Source organism: Hemiscyllium ocellatum, chromosome 45 (genome assembly GCF_020745735.1).
Source record: "Hemiscyllium ocellatum isolate sHemOce1 chromosome 45, sHemOce1.pat.X.cur, whole genome shotgun sequence".
NCBI lineage: Eukaryota > Metazoa > Chordata > Chondrichthyes > Orectolobiformes > Hemiscylliidae > Hemiscyllium > Hemiscyllium ocellatum.
Genome location: NC_083445.1, coordinates 10029776 through 10047633, shown reverse-complemented (window position 1 = coordinate 10047633; position 17858 = coordinate 10029776). Strand labels below are relative to the sequence as shown.

Genomic DNA, 17858 nt, shown 5'->3' with positions numbered 1-17858 from the left:
CCCAAAATGCAGAATCCCTCCAGTGCGTAAACAGGCCATTTGGCCCATCACGCCCCACACCAAATCTCCGAAGAGTATCCCACCCAAACTCACCCCCCTATGCTATCCCTGCATTTCCCATGGCTAACCCACCCCCAACCCTAGATTTACCCCTGAATAATGCACCTAATCTACACATCCCTGAACACTATGGGCAATTTAGCATAGCCAATCCACCCTAACCTACACATCCCTGAACACTATGGGCAATTTAGCATACCCAATCCACCCTAACCTACACACCCCTGAACCCTATGGGCAATTTAGCATGGCCAATCCACCCTAACCTACACACCCCTGAACACTATGGGCAATTTAGCGTGGCCAATCCACCCTAACCTACACATCCTTGGACACTATGGGCAATTTAGCATGGCCCATCCACCCTAACCTACACACCCCTGAACACTATGGACAATTTAGCATGGCCAATTCAACCTAACCAACATATCTTCGGACTGTGGGAGGAAACTCCACACAGACAGTCACCCGAGGCTGGAATCAAACCCAGGTCCCTGGCGCTGTGAGGCTGCGATGCTAACCACTGAGCTGTTCCAATATATTTAAAGCAATGCCACAACTTTCCCTACTTAAAGTGACATGTGACTTTATTGAAAGGGACTCAGCTGTTCTTATGTCACAGCAGCCTCTCTGATTCCCACTCTCCCAAAGTTCATTACCATTCAGTAACGTAAAGGAAGGGGTGCTGGCTGGGTTTGGAGGGAAGGAAGAGAAGCGAGGAGAACACAGGAATAGGCCATTCAGCCCTTCAACCCTGCTCTGCCATCCAATACGATCATGGATGAACTAATTGTGGTCTCACCTCCCCCATCATTTGATATTGACTAACTAATATCAAAGTGACTTCCATGTTTGATCACATTCACTGACCCAGTCTTTACTGCTTTCTGGGGAAGAGTAATCAGGGATGACACTTTCTGAGAGGTTTGATCATTTGGGCTCCATTCCCCTTCCTAAGAGGACTCGTTCATAAAATAGAATCCCTACAGTGTGGAAACAGGCCCTTCGGCCCAACCAGTCCACACCGACCCTCTGAAGGGTAACCCACCCAGACCCATTCCCTTATATTTACCCCTGACTAATGTCCCTAACTTACACATCCCTGAACAATTTAGCACAATGAATCCACCCTAACCTGCACATCTTTGGACTGTGGGAGGAAACCCACGCAGACACGGGGAGAATGTGCAAACTCCACACAGAGAGTCACCTGAGGCTGGAATCGAACCCAGGTCCCTGGCGCTGTAAGGCAGCAGAGATAACCGTGCTGCCCACTCCTCATGGACTGACCTGATAGCAAAGCATGTAGATGCCTTGTCAAACGTTAAAGACGTTAGACGTGGTTATATCTTAGTAGAAGTGGAGTAGACCCCTCGCATCTGCTCCAACATTCAGAAAGATCCTGGTTATTCTGCTTTGTTTACAATCCTTGTGACCTTTGGGTCCAGACACATACACAATCTGTGGGCAGTGTGAGTTGGGGGGGTGGGGGGGTGTGCTTGGATGGTTTCACTCTGACTAAATGCACAGTGGACTAAGACCAGACTCCACTTCTCTCTGGTAAAGGGGAATCCTGCAGCTTTCCTCCAGCGGTCATTTGCAAAGCGGTCGATTGAGGTTGAGGAAACTGAGGCAAGGGAGTGGGATTCTGAGGGGTTGGGGCTGGGGGAGGTAGGTGCCTGCTCCTATTTTAGCTGTCGTCTGCCACCTTCCTGCAGTTCCCCCAAATTGGCCGGTTACCACCAGGGTGGTGGGGCGGTGCGTGGGGCTAGGGTGTGATTGGGGGGCGGGGGTGGGGGTATTGGGGGGGGTGGGAGTGGGTGTATTTGGAGGGTTAGAGTGGGTTGTAAAGGGGGAGGGGGTGGGAGTGGGTTTGGTAGTGGGGGAGTGGGATTGGGGAGTGGGGTTGGCAGAGAGTGGGGGGGTATGGGAGATTGGGAAGTGGGGGGTGGGGTTGGGGAGAGTGGAGGGTGGGGGGATTGGTGGGGTGGGGTGGGGAGCATTGAGGGGGTGAGTGGGGTCTTGGGGAGGTAGGTTTGTGGAGGTGGTTGAAATTAAGAGCATGAGTCAGGTCTCTCTGGAATGATGAGGAGATGCCGATGTTGGACTGGGGTGGACAAAGTTTAAAAATCACAGATTATCGTCCAACAGGTTTATTTGGAAGCACTTCCTTGTGTTTTGGGTTTTGTGTTTTGTTTTTGAGATGGATCTCGAATTGAGCTTTTTGTTGTCATTGTAAGGAGCTGACAAGTAGGAAGTGTTGGGATTCCGTCTGGGGAGAGGGGCGATTTACTCCAGGCCCTGCTGCTAATTCACAGGATTCGAAGGAGGTGGCCGTTCAGCCCCTTTGAACCTGCCTGGGTGCTCCATGAGACCAGGGCTGAGCTCTATCTCTCCTCCTGTTTCCCACCCCTTTGCTCCACAGGCCTTCGTAAACTTGGCCAGCAAACGTCGCTGGAGCAGTAGCTGAGTCCCATGGAAGACCATGCAGTACCTCAACTTGAAAACCCAGCCAAGTCTGCCTCAGGCCGTCTTGCAATGGGTGACTTGAGCACTGCCTGAACATCTTTTTGTTGCTGTAAGCGTCTTATTTTCTACCCATCAGAAAACTTCAGTGGAGAGAGCACCAAGGAATGCAGCAAGCCAGCACACAGGCCCAGCAGGTAGTCAGGAACGCTAATGGAATATTGGCCCTCATTCCAAGAGGGTTGGAGTATAAGAGTAGGGATGTCTTACTGCAAGGGTACAAGGAGCTGGGGAGACCACATCTGCAGGAGTTTTGCTCCCCTTATTTAAGGGAAGATATGATTTCCTTGGAGGAAGCTCAGAGAAGTTTCACTTGAGTGACCCCTGGGATGGAGGGATTGTCTTGGGGGGCAAAATCTAAACAGGTTGGGGCTCTACTCACTGGGGTTTAGAAGAATGAGAGAGCAGGGAAGGGGATGTGAGGAATCAGGTCAAATGGAATAGCAGGCTTGAGGGGCCGAATGGCTTACTCCTGTTCCCATTCCTTATGATCCTACAGCATTAGGCTAAGAAACAAGGCAAACATATCTACAAATACAAAGGGACTATTGACACTGCTGTAGCAACTAAAGAGTTAGAGCTAAGGGCAACACTTTGGCTAAGCATTTCCAATCAGTCAAACACAGTTAATTTATGCAGCAGCATCTGTTTAATTTGAAAGGAGAGGCTCACTGTAAAAACCAGGAAAATGCAGCGAGCAGAGAATAATTCAACAAAACTGGAAACAGTGGCAAACTCTCCACTGGTTGGAGTCATACCTGGTACAAAGGAAGGTGGTGGTGGTTGGAGATCAGTCATCTCGGCTCCAGGACACCTCCTGCTGGAGTTCCTCATGGCTCAACCATCTTCAGCTGCTTCATCAATGACCTTCCCTCCATCACAAGGTCAGAAGTGGGGATGTTGGCCGGTGAGTCTTCAGCACCATTTGTGAGACTTCAGGTACTGGGGGCAGCCCGTATCCAATTGCCGCAAGACTTGGACAGTATCCAGGCTTGGGCTGACAAGTGGCAAGTAATATTCGCGCCACTGTTGTGTCAGGTCATGACCATCTCCAACAAGAGACAGGATTAGTGGTGCTGGAAGAGCACAGCAGTTCATGCAGCATCCAAGGTGCAGCGAAATAGACGTTTCGGGCAAAAGCCCTTCATCAGGAAGGGCTCCAACAAGAGACAACCTGACCATTGACCCTGGACACCAATGGCAGTACCATCACTGAATCCCACGCTGGTGAATGGGATTGGTGGAGACGGTGATGACAGCTGAGAGCTAGTGGTCTGCTGATCTGAATCATGCAGTACCTCAACTTGAAAACCCAGCCAAGTCTGCCTCAGGCCGTCTTGCAATGGGTGACTTGAGCACTGCCTGAACATCTTTTTGTTGCTGTAAGCGTCTTATTTTCTACCCATCAGAAAGCCTGATAAGGTCCATTTATCAGGCCCAGCCTCCCCGATGGGATAGTAACTCTGAAGGAAATATGAATCAATTTGCCCTTGGTATTGTAGGCCTATCATGGAACATGGACTGCAATCTTTAAGAGTATTACAGGTGAACAATCTTTGTGGAGGATTCTGAGTTTGAGCTCTGGTTGAGGAGAAGCCAATGTTCAGAACTCCCTTCAAATGTGCACCTTTTACAATATATAAATACTATCTACTGCTATATAGTAATTGCTGATAGACTAGGCTCTGCTTTGTGGTTACATTAGGTAAGGAATAATCTATCTTTGTGTGTTTTAGATTAGATTAGATTCCCTACAGTATGGGAACAGGCCCTTCGGCCCAACAAGTCCAAACCGACCCTCTGAAGAGAAACCAACCCAGACCCATTCCCCATTTTTACTCCTAATGCACATAATGAGCCTGAAGAAGGGCTCATGCCCAAAACGTCGATTCTCCTGCTCCTTGGATGCTGCCTGACCTGCTGCGCTTTTCCAGCAACACATTTTCAGCTCTGATCTCCAGCATCTGCAGTCCTCACTTTCTCCACGTAACACTATGAGCAATTTAGCATGGCCAGTTCACCCTACCCTGCACGTTGTTGGACTGTGGGAGGAAACCAGAGCACCTGGAGGTAACCCACCCAGACACGGGGAGAACGTGCAAACTCCACACAGTCACCCCAGGCTGGAATCGAACCTGGGTCCCTGGCGCTGAGAGGCATGTGCATTTCAATCAGATTCTCTCTTACCTAGAACACTGTAGAATGAGGGTATTATAGTCTGCTGTAGTTTCAGCTAACAGCTCTGAGATATCATTGTAAGGTAGCTCTGGGAGCCTGATGCCATTATAATGACAGCACCCAACAGTGGGAAGTGTTGTGTAGAGACAGGTTCATTGCACTTTTGTGTAACTTTCGACTCGCAATGTTTCGTACGTTTACGATTTTTATAAATAAAACATCTTTTTAGGGGTGAAAGGGTGATGGTGGGGGGAAGGGAACAGAGTGTAACACTTGCAGCTTCTGAATATCCAAGGCTGCAGTGAGACCTCAGTGGAAATGTGAACCTTGGAATATTGAGAATAGAGTTAGTATTCTGTCTAGATTAGAGTGGTGCTGGAAAAGCACAGCAGGTCAGGCAGCATCCGAGGAGCAGGAAAATCGAGTCATTCATTCCCGATGAAGGGCTTTTGCCTGAAAAGTTGATTTTCCTGCTCCTCGGATGCTGCCTGACCTGCTGTGCTTTTCCAGCACCACTCTAATCTAGACTCTGATCTCCACGCATCTGCAGTACCCACTTTCGCTTAGTATTCTGTCTGCCTCTCTCTCAAAGTTTGCAGGGAACTTAATGGGGTGGGGGGTGGGGGGGAAGGGGGAGCAAAAAGCAAGGAGCTTAGCCTGTGACCTGATCAGTTAAAGATGCAGGGTCACCGTGGCAACATGCATTATCGTCCTCACTGACTTACCTCAACCTTAATTTCATCATTTGCTTCCAGTGGTGTCCTTATGCCGGTTGAATACAATATCCTTCCATGATGCAGACTGTCGTGTCTAATATATGAACTTTGTTTATTTTTTCATAAGATTACAAGGGTGTCTCATTCTGCAGGAGAGAGCTATCCAAACAGTTGTAGCTGCAGAAGCCAGAAGGGAGGGAGCAAGACTTACAAACAATGCGTACCAGACCCAATTTTGCCATGTGCTTCAGTCTAACTAGTACATCCATCTCCAAGTGTTGCTGTTTAACTGTGGAAATGCAGTAACGCCTGATGTCTGCCCAGGCTGAGGGAAGTTTTGTTTTTGCTCGTTATTGGGTTTGAAGCACATCTTCCTGCGTTTTATGCGGCTCACTGGACAGAATTCAAGCAAATGTGGGCTGGCTTGACTCAAGGTGCCGGAGTGACCCAGAGACTAGATGAGAATTGCAAGCCCCTTTATCAGAGAGGCGCTGATGTTACCACAGACGCGCAGGGACATCTGTTAGACTCGGGATTGCAAGATGCCGGGTTGGAATCGATCACACAGCATGCATCAACTCCAGTCTCTCTCTCTCTTCAATTGGAATGGTTTTTGAATATTTTTAAAACATTTAGCTCTTAGCCAAGAAGGTAGAAGCCAGCGCAGGAGCCCCCTAAAAGAGTTGACATCGATGGAGGAAACGGCAGAGAGTTCAATTTTGCTGCTGGTTTTTAAAAAGGGGACAAGGGAGGTGAGCGAGGGGGTCAGGCAGAGGGGAAAGGAGGAGGAGGAAAATTGGCAAGAGGAAAGGGGGTGGGGGGGGGAGGTGAGAGAGATGAAAGAGCGAGACAGACACAGCAATGAAAAGGAGAGGAACAGGTGAGGCTGACAGCAGGAAGCGAAAGACGCAGGATGAAGGAGAGGGAAATTGAGGGAGATGAAAGGTGGACAATTAAACTAAATGTCGCAGAAGAGAGATAGAAAATGATGGGAATAACGGAAGGAATATTTGATCTAAAATATAAACAAAAGTGGCTTTAAATTGACTCATTACATAGAGGAATCATACATTGCCATTTATTAGGGAGTTAATAGATGTCATTTGGGTTTGAATTGAACGTGGGAATAAGAGGAACTCATAGATATTTTCTGATACTATTAATTGTTTCTCACACACGGCATGGCATGGTCTATTATCATAACAGCAGGGACCCATGCAAATTGAATTTACAGTCAATCTTGTATTGGATGGAGAATCGGGATTGTTTTTTCACTGACAGGCTGTACAGATCACTTGGAGCAGAAATATGACTGTAGGCAGGCAGTCTCAATCTGTGAGCTTTATTTCTTTCTGTCTTTCTCTCTTCCCCCGTCTGTCTCTCCCTTAGTCTGTCTCTCCCTCTGTTTGTCTCTCGCTCTCTCTCTGTCTCTCCCCCTGTCTGTCTTTCGCTCCCTCTCTCTCTCTCTGTCTCTCCCCCGTCTGTCTCTCACTCTCTATCTGTCTCTCCCCCCGTCTGTCTCTCCCCCTGTCTGTCTCTCCCCTGTCTGTCTCTCGTTCTCTCTCTGTCTCTCTCCCTGTCTGTCTCTCCCCCTGTCTGTCTTTTGTTCTCTCTCTGTCTCTCTCCCTGTCTGTCTCTCCCCCGTCTGTCTCTCGTTCTCTCTCTGTCTCTCTCCCTGTCTGTCTCTCCCTGTCTGTCTCTTGCTCTCTCTCTGTCTCTCCCCCCCGTCTGTCTCTCCCCCTGTCTGTCTCTCCCCCTGTCTGTCTCTCCCCCAGTCTGTCTCTCGTTCTCTCTCTGTCTCTCCCCCGTCTGTCTCTCCCCCGTCTGTCTCTCGCTCTCTCTCTCTGTCTCTCCCCTGTCTGTCTCTTGCTCTCTCTCTCTCTGCCTCTCCCCCTGTCTGTCTTTTGTTCTCTCTCTGTCTCTCCCCCTGTCTGTCTCTCCCCGTCTGTCTCTCGTTCTCTCTCTGTCTCTCCCCCTGTCTGTCTCTCCCACTGTCTGTCTCTCTCTAAAGCTGGATTCATGCCCTGCTTCACCTGTATGCATCCTTTCCAAAAAGGATATTGGTGCAGGGCTAGACAAAATGGCCAGTTATTTAACTGTGGGAGCCTTCCCTTTGGGGACAGAGCTTGTTCCTGTCACAAAACCCAGGAAAAAAAACAACAGGGAGACATTTATTTACGTATGGAGCTGTCACGGTTCTGTAAGGCAATATCTAACAGAGAGGGAGGAACTGATTCAGAGTCATATAGCATAGAAACAGAGCCTTCATTTCAGCCTTGAAATTGGTCAGCACATTGAATTCAGGGGTTGGGAGGTCATGTTGCGGCTGTACAGGGCATTGGTCAGGCCACTGTTGGAATATTGTGTGCAATTCTGGTCTCCTTCCTACCAGCAGGACATTGTGAAACTTGAAAGGGTTCAGAAAAGATTTACAAGGATGTTGCCAGGGTTGGAGGGTTTGAGCTACAGGGAGAGGCTGAACAGGCTGGGGCTGTTTTCCCTGGAGCGTCAGAGGCTGAAGTTTATAAGATTATGAAAGGCATGGATAGGCTTAACAGACAAGGCATTTTCCCTGGGGTGGGGGGGGTCCAGAACGAGAGGGCATAGGTTTAGGGTGAGAGGGGAAAGATATAAAAGGGACCTAAGGGGCAACTTTTTCTGCAGAGGGTGGTGCGTGTATGGAATGAGCTGCCAGAGGAAGTAGTGGAAGCTGGTACAATTGTAACATTTAAGAGGCATCTGGATGGTTACGGAAGGGTTTGGAGGGATATGGGCCAAATGCTGACAAATGGGACTAGGTAAGGTTGTGATATTTGGTCGGCATGGACGAGTTGGACCAAAGGGCATCTCCATGATTCGTTCATGCTGTCCTGGTTTCCCAAGTCAATCTAGCCCCATTTCCCAGCATTTGGCCCATATCCCTCCAAACCCTTCCTATTCATATACCTGTCCAAATGTCGGGGGGGTTTTTTGTTGTTCAGTATGAACTTTGAAAAGAGAATTGGGTAAACAGTTGAAAAAGGAAATTGTTGAGGAGCGATAGGGAATGAGCAAGGAGTGGGGCTAATTAGGTAATGCTCTCATGGGGCTGGCACAGACCCTAATGGGCTGAATGGCCTGTGTCTGTGCAGCTTGGTTCTAGAACATCTGGACATGGACTTTCCAGTTGGGAAACGCTGATGGACATTTATCCTTCCATAGCAAAGGCACATTGAGGCCAGACTATAGACATCCTGGGGGCTATCTTTGAGCAGAAACCGAATTGGATCAGCTGTATAAATACTGTCTACTGGGTCAGAGACTAGGAATGCTCCAGCGAGTAGCTCCCCTCCTGACTCCCCAAGGCCTGTCACCATCCTTAAATCACAAGTCAGGAGTGTGAAAGAATACTCCCCACTTGCCTGGATGGGTTAGCTCCAACACTGCTCAAGAACCTGGCATCATCCGGGGCAAAGCAGCAACCACTTGCTTGGCGCAATCTCCGCCAAGTCACTCAGTAGCAGCAGCGGGTACTCGTTACAAGGTGCGTTGCAGAAATTCCCCAAAGACAGCACTTTCCAAATCCATGACCGTTGCCAATTCAGAGGGCGAGACACATGGGAACACCACTCCCTGCAAGTTCTCCTCCGAGTCCTTCCCCATCCTGACTTGGAAAAGTATCGCCGTTCCTTCACTGCCGCTGGGTCAGAATCCTGGAATTCCCTCCCTGAGAGCATGTGGGTCAACCCACAGCAGGTGGACTGCAGCGGGTCAAGAAGGCAGCTCACCCCCACCTTCTCAAGGGGCAACTAGGGACGGGGCAATAAATACTGGGCCCAGCCAGCAATAGCCACGTTCCAGGCATGAATTGATTGAAAAGAATACTCCCTTTATAGAACTTGAAGGGAAGATTGTGACGTGCTATAACTGATAGGATTTGTACTTGGGGACACCTTAAATCTCTGCCTTCATGAATTAGCTGATACAAATTACATAGAACTTGCAGCAAGGAAATAGACCATTCTGAGTAGTTTTGTTAACCTGTTTTGCCACTTCTCCCCAGGTGAGGGTGGGAGGAGTGCGGGTATATCTGTTACTCTACTCGATTGGCTGCTGACTTTGTAAAATGAAGGCTTTGTTGGGTAGCTAAAACACAGGAGGCCGTTTGTGTGTGTCTAATTGGAGTGAGGGAGCCTGTGCCACGTAATGTTTGTTTATCAACCCATTTATCATGAACTATGTAGGTGCTGGAAATCTGAAACAAAACATAAAGTGCTGGAGAAAACATAAAGGTCTGGCAGGAACCATGGAGAGAGAAAGCAGAGTTAACATTTTGAGTTCAGTAACCCTTCTTCAGCACTGATAGTAGCTTGGACAAGCTGAATACAAGGTGTTGGGGAGGAAGAAGTGAGTGGATAAGGGAACATGGAGCTCTGAGAAAGTTAGGCAGATAAAGGGATAGTTGATGGTAACCCAGTGAGAAAGTGAGGCTAATGATGTGGGGAATGAGGAGGTGGAAATGGGTTGGCTGTGCTGAAAGCAGACCATGTCATTCCAGGGCCTGGGGTATGGGGTGGTGGGTAAAAGACATGGTGTAAGATGTTCAGATTCAAAAATTATTGTTGAGTCCTGGAGGTTGCGGGGTGCCCAAGAGGAATATGAGATGTTCTTCCAGCTCATGCTGAGCTTCACTGGAGCACTGCAGCAAGCCTGAGATGGAGATGTTGGCCATTTACCCCACCGCAAGAAATGGGGTTGATGCATGAAGGAGGAACTGAGGTAGCAGATTTGATGTCAATTGTTGAACTGGAGAAGTTAGGTGGGAGACAGTGGGGTCTGCAGATGTTGGAGGGCAGAGTTGGGAGAGAGTTGCTGGAAAAGCTCCTATTCCTCTGATGCTGCCTGACCTGCTATGCTTTTCCAGCACCACACTCTAAACTCGAGAGGTTAGATCGCCTATCTCTGTTCCTACTTCTCATGATTGTAATTTGCACAATTTAATTACACAAAATGTCGGTTCTTGGATGACATCGCTCCCCCACCACCAAGCTGTTTCTATACCAGTGTAACGAATGATTGGGAAAGGCAGGGTATAACCTAATACCAAGGGCTAGTTGATGCACTGAGATACTGCTTTCTGCTAATCTTCATGGAGCCCGTGAACAAACCTCCAGAATTATTCTCTTTTTAATTAAATGAAAACTAAAATGCACAAGACTAAGATGATTTATGTAGGTGGATTACCAACAGAAACTGAAGGGTGAATGATCACACGATGATGGTTCCTGCTAACTTGCTCAGTGTTAACCATGTGACACCAACAGAGGCCTAGACCAGGCAATGTTTCCAGCATTCAGTGAGGTCGTGGCTGACTTTCTATCACCCCATCACTTCTTTTAAAAAAGAAGGATTTGTTTACACGATGTGGATGTTCTGGGTCAGCGTTTCTCTCTCATCCCTCTGGAGGACGTCACAGTGAGCTGGCAGACAGTGGTGGGGAGATCCAGGATTTTCACCCAGCCGGGGACACACACTTCAGGAACAGCAGCCACCTGGGCCCATTATCGGTGGTCTCTCTTGCACATGTCCGTCTGGGTGGGAGAGGTTGTAGGTTTGGTAGGAGCTGTTGAAGGAGCCTTGGTAAACTTCTCACTGCTCCCGCTGGGTAGAAGCAGTGGAGGAAGTGGATGTTCCTTTGATTGGAGTAATCTCCTCTGTTTCGATTCTAGTGCGTATATCGGAGCAGCCAGCACTTTCGGTATGTTCCCGGCGAACAGGATCAAGAGAAGACTTTCGAGCCATTATGAAATGGAGGTGCATGATGGTAGGCTATTGTCCTCTGCCCATATTGAGCATGCAATGCCGTGACTGTCCCGGCCTGGGCTTTATTGGGAGGGATGGTTGTGGACTGGCCCCACCAAGATATTGGGTTTGTCCCTGAAGTTCCGCGTGTTGGGAGTTGCGCAAGATAACAGCTCAGAGTGCCAGCGAAGGCACGTGCAGTTCACAATCAGATAAACCTCACCTTTCAATATGGTGGGCACGTGCTCATCTTCCCGGGTGGATGTGGATCCCTGTTGGAATGGGCCGTGTGATAGTGGGAAGGCTAAAGGTCCAGGAATCGGCGTAGGTCATAGAGTCCTACAGCACGGAAACAGACCCTTCGGCCCAACCAGTCCATGCTGACCATTACCCCCAAACTAACCCAGTCCCACCTGCCTGCCCCTGGCCTATATCCTTCCAATCCTTTCCTACTCATGAACTTATCCAAATCTCTTTTAAACATTGTAACTGTCCCTGCATCCATCACTTCCCCAGGCAGTTCATTCCACACATGAACCACCCTCTGTGTACAAAAGAAATTGCCCCTCAGGTCTCTCTCCTCTCACCTTAATAATATGCCCCCAGCACGAAAATCCCCCATCCTAGGGAAAAGCCATTCTCTATACCCCTTACTATGTTACAAACCTCTATCAGGTCACCCCCTCAAACTCCAACGCTCCAGGGAAAAAAACTCCCAGCCTATTCAGCCTCTCCCCATAACTCAGACCCTCAATTCCTGGCAACACCCTGGTAACTCTTTTCTGAACCCTCTCCAGTTTAATAACACCCTTCCTGTAGCTGGGAGACCAGAACTGGATAGTTATCAACTGGACAGTCCTTAGGTAAACTTCACCAATCCACTCCCCACAGTAGTCACTCGACGTTTAATTCCCTATTTGTATTGAATTCGAGTGACTCCATTTGCCATGGTGGGCTATCAACATGGGCCCCTGGGGTCTCTGGATGAATTGTCTAGCAATAGTAGCACTCGGACATTGCCTCCTCCTGTCCCGTGCTGTAAACAATGGTCAGGATTTTGGATGGATAACCAGGCAGGTGGGTTAGGAACAGGAGGAGGCCATTCAGCCCCTCGAGCCTGTTCCGCCATTCAATGAGGTCGGGGCTGACCTGGGGCCTGACTCCATTTCCCTGCCTTCAGACAGGAGTTGGAGAAATGCTTGAGCAGGGATGGGAGAGACTGCAGGGAGGTGAGGGGACAAAGCAGGGACTGGGTCCTTACTGGGTTGCCCTTTGCAGAAGCTGAGGCAGCAGCCTTCTGTCCCCCGTGTGGGTGTTGTGGGAGGGGGGAACTCGAATTCCACGAGCCGCTTTCTCTTCCTGACTGACGTTTCTCTCTCTACCCCCCTCCCCCCACTCTCTCTCTCTCTCTCTCTCTCTCTCTCTCTCCCTCCACCACTCTCTTCTCTCTCCCCCCTCTCTCCCTCCCCATCTCTCTCTCCCCTCCCCATCTCTCTCTCCCCCCTTTCCCTCTCCATTTGTCTGTCTCTCTCTCTCTGTCTGTCTCTGTCTGTCTCTCTCTCTCTGTCTGTGTGTCTCTCTCTATCTCTGTCTGTCTCTGTCTCTCTCTCTCTCTGTGTCTCTCTCTGTCTCTGTCTGTGTGTCTCTCTCTCTGTGTCTCTCTGTCTCTCTCTTTCTCTCTGTCTTTCTGTCTCTCTCTGTCTGTGTCTCTCTGTCTCTCTCTGTCTCTCTCTCTTGGTCTCTGTCTGTCTGTCTCTCTCTTTCTCTCTGTCTCTGTCTCTCTCTCTCTCTGTCTGTGTCTCTCTCTCTCTCTCTGTCTATCTCTGTCTCTCTCTCTGTCTGTGTCTCCCTCTCTCTCTCTGTCTCTGTCTCTCTGTCTCTGTCTGTGTGTGTGTGTCTCTCTCTGTCTGTATCTCTCTCTCTCTCTCTCTCTCTCTCTCTGTCTCTGTCTCTCTCTCTCTCTCTCTCTCTCAGGGCCTCCCCAGAAAGTGGTGCGCCGGATGTTCACCAACAGCCGAGAGCGCTGGAGGCAGCAGAATGTCAACGGGGCATTCTCGGATCTGCGCAAGCTGATCCCCACCCACCCCCCAGACAAGAAGCTCAGCAAGAACGAGATCCTGCGGCTGGCCATGAAGTACATCAACTTCCTGGTCAAGCTGCTCGGGGACCAGGCGGTGCAGGAGGACCCTGAGCTGGGACTACGGCCTCCCCTCAGGACAAACGGCCTGTGTGGCTCCCACAGCCCGGACGCTTCCCGCCGGGGCACAGCGACAGACGCAGCGCCTGCTCCCTCATCCCGAACTCTCCCCCAAAAGCTGGGCCTGGTGGCGATGCCCACCCTGGCCCTGAAGAGGCAACTGTCGTCCGTCACCACCGCCTCACCTTCATCCAGTTGCTACGGCGACGGAGGGAGCCCAAACACAGAGGAGGAGGAGGAGGAGGATCGGGAACATTTGATAAAGACAGAGCCGGAAACGCAGGAACCGACCCTGGCTTCCGTGTTGGCCACAGCTCATCGGTGATGAACGGAAATGAACCGCGGAAAGAGAGAGAGAGAGAGAGAAAGGGAACATCACGCCCAGACTGTGATCCCCTCCGCCATTCTCTCATTCCTGCTCCGACTGGGGTCAGAGAGTTGAACGATTAACGCCAAGTTGTGGAAACCGGAAGCTAGTTTGAACTCCCACCCTGACCTGGTGCCTCAGTTAGTTCGAAGCCCATCTCTGTCAGTCCAGGGGTCGGTTCTCTTCTGAGTGAACAAGCCATTGACAGTCAGGTGGGCCCCACAGACAGGGGGGGTGCCACATGGAGAATGTTACACGGCGGTTTGATTCCAAGACAACGCTGCGTGTTTTGTTGACAAAGTGTCTTCTGTGAAGGTGAAACCATTTAGCCAAAAAGCTGAAATGTTCCAGTGTGTCAGGAAGTGGTGTGTTGCCCTGTCCATTAACACATAGAGGATATTAGGTCATTGCAAGTGTGATATTGGAGGATGAGCCACCAATACGTGATTGTGTGAGGAGTGTCATTGGTGGATAACCTCATTTGACTCCCCTCTCCCTGCACTTTGAGTTTCAGGAGGTAATGTCCCTACCTCTGAGTCAGTAGCACTGGATATGACCGACTTAATAATGCGGCCAATCAGGTATAAAAGTTCAGGTGTTTCCTATTGACAGCAGTAGCGGGTGCTAAGGGTCGGCCAGAAACTGAAGTCTCGAACATCACCATCTTGTTTATATAAAACAAATTGCCAAAGCAACATTTTGAATGAACTGGGAGCATACCACCTCCACCTCAGCCCATCAATATTGGGGGGGGAGGGGGAGGGAGGGAAGGAATTCCTCCACCCACCATGAGAAATGATCCCCTCCTTCTCTCTGAATGTACCTAAGGTGCAGTGCACTGAGAAAATTTAACCCCGGGCTCACTTGTTGCCTCCTACAGTCAGTTGAAAATGTGTTGCTGGAAAAGCGCAGCAGGTCAGGCAGCATCCAAGGAGCAGGAAATTCGACGATTCGGGGCATAAGCCCTTCATCAGGAATCAAGGCTTATGCCCGAAATGTCGATTCTCCTGCTCCTTGGATGCTGCCTGACCTGCTGCGCTTTTCCAGCAACACATTTTCAGCTCTGATCTCCAGCATCTGCAGACCTCACTTTCTCCTCCTACAGTCAGTTCTGATATAACGCGATAGTTTAGTTCCCGCGTTGTAATAAAATCGTGTAAGAGCTGTGCAATTTACACCGAATGGGACCAGGATCGCATTGTAGCCAATACAGGTGAGGAAAGTTTGTGGTGATATGCAAATCATGGTCAAAATTCTTCAATTGCATTATCGCCAATTTGTGTTGAAGAAATGCAAGTTATGGCAGAACTGACTGTAATCTCCATAAAATAGACAAATAAACTCTCACACTGCGTCACAGCTGACATCATTCCTGTGCAAAGTATTTATTGGAATCAATGTCACACTTGCCATCGCCTACTGTTCTATTTATTATGCGTGTGTGTTTTAAAAATAAAATGAAAACAATTTCTACGTAATATTGGATCTCATTTTCCTTTTACCAAATTCCGTCTTGTGGAGGTCATTGTTGCAAGATCAGATCGGGCAGATTTGGAATTTGGCAGGTCTTCCGTCTAAATTCGCTTGTCGAACGTCATTCACGAGTCATCAAGACGGATGAAGAGAGATTGTACATCAAGCGTAAGACTGTAAGGTGTCAGAGCCGATGTAGACCATTCAGCCCATCAGAGTCTGTTCTGCCATTCAATGAGATCGTGGGTGATCTGATCATCCCCAACTCCACTTTCCTGCCTTTTCCCTACAACCTTTGACTCCCTCGCTGATTAAAAATCTCTCTCAGCCTTGGATATATTAATAACCCATCCTCAAAGTCCTCAGATTCACCACCCTACAGAGAACAGACTCCCCCTTATCTCTGTCCTAATTGGGTGTCTCCTCACTTTGAGATGATACTGTCAGGTCCCTGGGAGAACAATCTTTCCACATCTCCCCTGTCAATCCCTGAGGAATCATCTGTGTTCCTTTACTCCCATCACTGGTGGCCATAGTTGCAGTTGCTAGGCTCTGAGATTTCCTCCCTAACATCCCCCCCACTTCTCCCCGCCCTCGCCCCACCTCCCCCCACTTCCTCTCCCCCCCCACACCACTTCTCTCCATTTTCTCACCCCCACCTATCATCCCCCTCTCTCACCCACCACTCTCCCCCTCCCCCCACCCCCCCAACCACCCCCATCTCTCATCCCCCTCTCCACACTCTCCCCCCATCCCCCAACCTTCTCCCACCTCTCTCACCCCTCTTCCCATCTCCAACCCCACCCCTCTCAATCTCCCCCCACCTCTACTCCCACCTCCCTCCCCCCTCCCCGCCTCTCTCTCCCCACTCTTCCCCCCCCTCCCGTCTCCCCCCACATCTCCCCCCCTCCCCCCGCATCTCATCTTTCCTCTCTGAACCTCGAGGATGTCATCAAGTGCAGCCTGGGATTATTTCCACCTGATGATTCCCTTCAGTAATGAGATGAAATGCTATGGGGGTGAGGGGGAGCGTGTGGGAAGTCACTAGGAATTGCCACATCGTTGAAACCTCCATATCTCACACAGCGGGTGGAGGAAGGGGGTCAGTACGAGGTAATGGTGCTGATTTGATGGGCCTCCGTCCACACTCTAGATTTTGTTTAGAAAGATGTTCCCAATTGGTCTGGAGTGATGGGATGTGGGGACAGGGGTGATTGGCAATTTATAAAGTGTCCATTCTGACCCACCAGCACCTCCACCTGCCTTTGTAGTCAGTAAGATGGGTTCCAACACTTGGAAACAGGGATAGCCCAATGTGTAGGCCGCAGACTCCCACAAACATCAAGTGATGGTGCCCAGATCACCAGCTTTCAGCCCTGTTCATTTGAGGGCTTAAAGTCTGGCCAGGACGTTGCAGAGGAACCCAGAGTTAGTGCCCTGAGATGGCAAGTGAGCTTTGGGTTAACGTATCTCCCGCAAGACCAAGGTAACGACAGTGAGAGCAGCCAGCAGGACCGACACAGTTAATGCTCAGGCCTTGGAGAGTGGTGAGGAATAGCGAGACGTAGGGGTTCAGCTGCAGAATTGTTTGAAAGTTGTGTCAAAGGTAGACAGGGTGGTAAAGGAGGCATCGGGCAGGCTTGCCGTCATTGTTCAGACCACATGAGTGTCGGAGTTGGCTGGTCGTGTACAGGACATTGGTGAATATGGTTCTGGTCACCCTGCAATAGGAAGGACATTATTAAATTGGAGAAGGTTCAGAAAAGATTTACCAGGTGAGAGAGAGAGAGAGAGAAGGTGGGGGGAGGGAATATAGAGAGAGAGAGTCAGAGAGAGGGGAGAGTGAGAGCGGGAGAGGGAGAGAGGGAGGCGGGAGGGAGAGGGGGGGAGTGGGATTGCGGGATGGGGAGAGAGAGGAGGAGAGGAAGGAGAGAAAGGGATGAGAGAGAGGGATGGAGGAGAGTGAGAGGAGGGGGAGAGGAAGGAGGGGGACAGAGAGGGAGCGGAGTGGGGGAGGGGGACAGAGAGGGAGTGGAGGGGGGTGAGGGGGGAAAGAGGGAGGAATTGGGGAGAGAATCTGGTGTATTTGAGTTATAAGGAGAGGCTAGACAGACCGGGACTTTGTTCCCTGGAGTGTCGGAGGCTGAGGGGTGACCTTACAGAAGTTTATAAAATCATGAGGGGCATGGATTGGATGAATAGATGAGGTCTTTTTCCCGGGGTAGAGGATTTCAAAACTAGAGAGCATAGGTTGAAGGTGAGGGGGCAAGAGGGACTTAAGGGGCAACTTGTTCATACAGAGAGTGGTACGTGTGTGGAATGAGGAAGTGCTGGAGGCTGGTACAATTACAACATTTAGAAGGTATTTGGACAGGTAGGTGAATAGGAAGGGTTTAGAGGGATATGGGGCTAGTTTAGTTTGGGAAATGTGGTCAGCACTGATGAGTTGGACCAAGGGGTTTGTTTCCATGCTGTACAGCTCAGTGTGGCAGTAACAAATCAAATCAAAATTTAAAAAATCCAGTGCTTGAGTTATTAAAATGTTGATGCAGTGCAGGGA

General features: G+C 49.7%; 1 protein-coding gene across 1 annotated transcript in view; it reads left to right on the top strand.

The window, feature by feature from the left end:
- Positions 1-14721, top strand: part of LOC132835922 (protein lyl-1-like) — a 36643-nt gene extending 21922 nt beyond the window's left edge. Inside the window, exons 3-4 of the mRNA XM_060855032.1 lie at positions 11189-11283; positions 13236-14721. Coding sequence (XP_060711015.1) covers positions 11189-11283; positions 13236-13783 — 643 coding nt within the window. The 3' untranslated portion in view covers positions 13784-14721. The remainder of the gene's footprint in view (positions 1-11188; positions 11284-13235) is intronic.
- Positions 14722-17858: the final 3137 nt, after the last annotated feature.